Raw genomic sequence first — 2,423 nt, 5'->3', positions numbered from 1 at the left:
AGAAAAGTACATGTTAATAAAAGCAACAGTTAAAATATGTTGGACTTAGTAAAAACATGCCAATTACAATTGGGAAGACGGAGAACTGCAACTCCTGTAATGTGCGGTAACTGGTGTCTGTCACCGACCGATTTTGGGCGCCAAAATGCATTGGGCCGAAGTGTAAGGTTATTTAACCCAAATACCTCAAAATGAGTAAAATCTATCAATTTCCTGTATCTTTGATAAAATATAATTAAATTCTACTCAATGTATCAAAGCTAATTTTATTCAAGCAAAACTGTGTAAAATGCACTTCACAAATTATTCAAATTTCTTGAATTCAGCTCAATTCAATTTCAGACTGCACATAGTCTTTTTTTTATTATGTATAGGTTACTATTAGTTATTTAGTAAATATTAATCCCAGTTTTTACGGTGTGGTTAACCTTAGTAATTGAACCATCAGTTGCACCTGTTTTCGGTTAGTCTAGTCCTGTTCTGTTGTGTGTAAATACTAATAGCTTTCCCTTGTGTGGTGTGTGGGATTGTATTGTCAATGTGTCAAGAACCCTAAAGCCTATGCCAAGAAGCCTGTAACTTCTTGTAGTTGTTTGTTAAGCCTGTTTCTTTCTAATAAACTGAGGAACCTGCACATGCATCAAGAATCTCCTTCAGTCAGTGACACTTAGTTGTCTAGCAATTTGGCAATTTGTGTACTTCAATCTCAGATTAATTCTTGTCAAAAAGCACCCTCTTTCTTGGAATAATGAGTGGCTTTGCAAAATGGTTTATTTTTTGTGTAGACATGTGAATGACCTTGCCACTGTATACCCGTAATTGCAAGGTATGTTAGTGTCGTTGAAGTTGACAATGGAGCCATCTTAGGCATTTTTACTGAGTGTATTCTCAGGCACAAAGGGATATTATTGTTTGGGGAAGAGCAACTCATTCATGGGGATTTTATTTAGGATTCACATGAAATGGACTAATAGAATTGCAAGGACACAAAGGAAGCTATTTTGTTTTCGAAGCAAATTGATATTTTCAGCAATCCTCATCACATTTTACAAGTTCACTCTGGAAACCAGAAGAACAGATTTTCCTATTTGGTTTTGTGAACAGCTTTTTCTATTTGTTTGAGTAAATATGTTACGGCAATTATAGTATAATTCCCCTTTAAACAACAACAACAACAAAAAATTAAAGGCACGTCCCAGAATCTTGAGAATTCATAAAGCATGTCCAACAGATTCCCCGCTTAGTCTACATTCAAGACAAAATGGAAACCAAATGATCTACTCCAAAAAGCTTAGAGCAAAGACTTTTCTTCTCAGAATGTTTACAATGCTTCTTTTGATCTCATCAGTTCTCATTCCATATATAAGTGGATGCAGAAGTGGTGGTACCAAAATAAAATAAATTGAAAGTAATATACTCATTTCATTTGAGAGATAGTCATTGAAGCTAGTGTATATAACAGAGGAAAGAGTGGCTAAAGAGAAGTTTATAAAAGTGATCAAATGAGGTGCACATGTTTTGAGTGCTTTCATTTGAGCACTCTCTGATGCTTTGATGCTCACAGTTAATATTTTGATGTATGACAGTATCACTAAAAACAGAGGGAGAAAACCAAAAATAAAAAGTAACGCTAAGGCATACATGCTGTCTAGAGCAGTTTTTACACAGGCTAGATTGACAACTGCCAAACTGACACAGAAAAGCTTATTAATTGTGTACTTACATATCGGTAACCTTGAGGTGAGATACACCTGAACAATTAAAGAACAGACAGGGAAAATGTACACTGCACCAAGAAGAAGTCTGACTTTAGTTGGAGTCAGGATACTGTGATACTGCAACGGATTACAAATGCTGACATATCTGTCATATGCCATTGCAGTTAATATTGCATACACACAAGTTCCATATACATTTATAAAAAACGATTGCAGTAAGCAACCTGTAAAAGAGATTGTGCTCAGGTCCTCAAGGAGATATTGCAGAATGGTGGGACAGACAGAAGTACTTCCCATCAGTCCATTAATTGCCAGGTTGAACAAAAATATGTACATTGGCTTATGAAGTCTTGAATCAAGAGAGATAACTAGCATTAAAGTTAAATTTGAAAATACTGTGGTGAGATAAAGCACAAGTGTAACAAAGAAAAATCCATAGCTGAGTGGTCCTGGAGATCCATATGCACTGAGAATTAAGGTGATATTTGAATCGGACAGATTCATTTGACCCGTGACAAAGACAAACTCTATACTCAATCACCCACCCCTAAGAAGTAAACCTTTAACTTCGATGCCAGTTTTAGGCAACCGGATAGAAACACTGATGAATGCAATGAAACGCCATTAAGCTAAGGTTACAACAAGTAATTGCATTATAAATGAACGAGGGCCTGCATCTTGACTGGTTCCTAGTTGATCTCACAC

At 35.9% G+C, this 2,423-nt stretch overlaps 1 protein-coding gene across 1 annotated transcript; it reads right to left on the bottom strand.

Annotated features, from left to right (window-relative positions):
* Positions 1-1,277: 1,277 nt before the first annotated feature.
* LOC115814949 (olfactory receptor 10A6-like) lies at positions 1,278-2,222 on the bottom strand. Its single transcript, XM_030777923.1, has one exon. It carries the CDS (start codon positions 2,220-2,222, stop codon positions 1,278-1,280), a length of 945 nt encoding a protein of 314 aa, XP_030633783.1.
* Between the last annotated feature and the right edge of the window lie 201 nt (positions 2,223-2,423).

Source organism: Chanos chanos, chromosome 6, assembly GCF_902362185.1.
Source record: "Chanos chanos chromosome 6, fChaCha1.1, whole genome shotgun sequence".
In the NCBI taxonomy this organism is placed as follows: Eukaryota; Metazoa; Chordata; class Actinopteri; order Gonorynchiformes; family Chanidae; genus Chanos; species Chanos chanos.
Note: the sequence above shows the minus strand (reverse complement) of the source record. Positions and strands in the feature narration are given on the sequence as shown.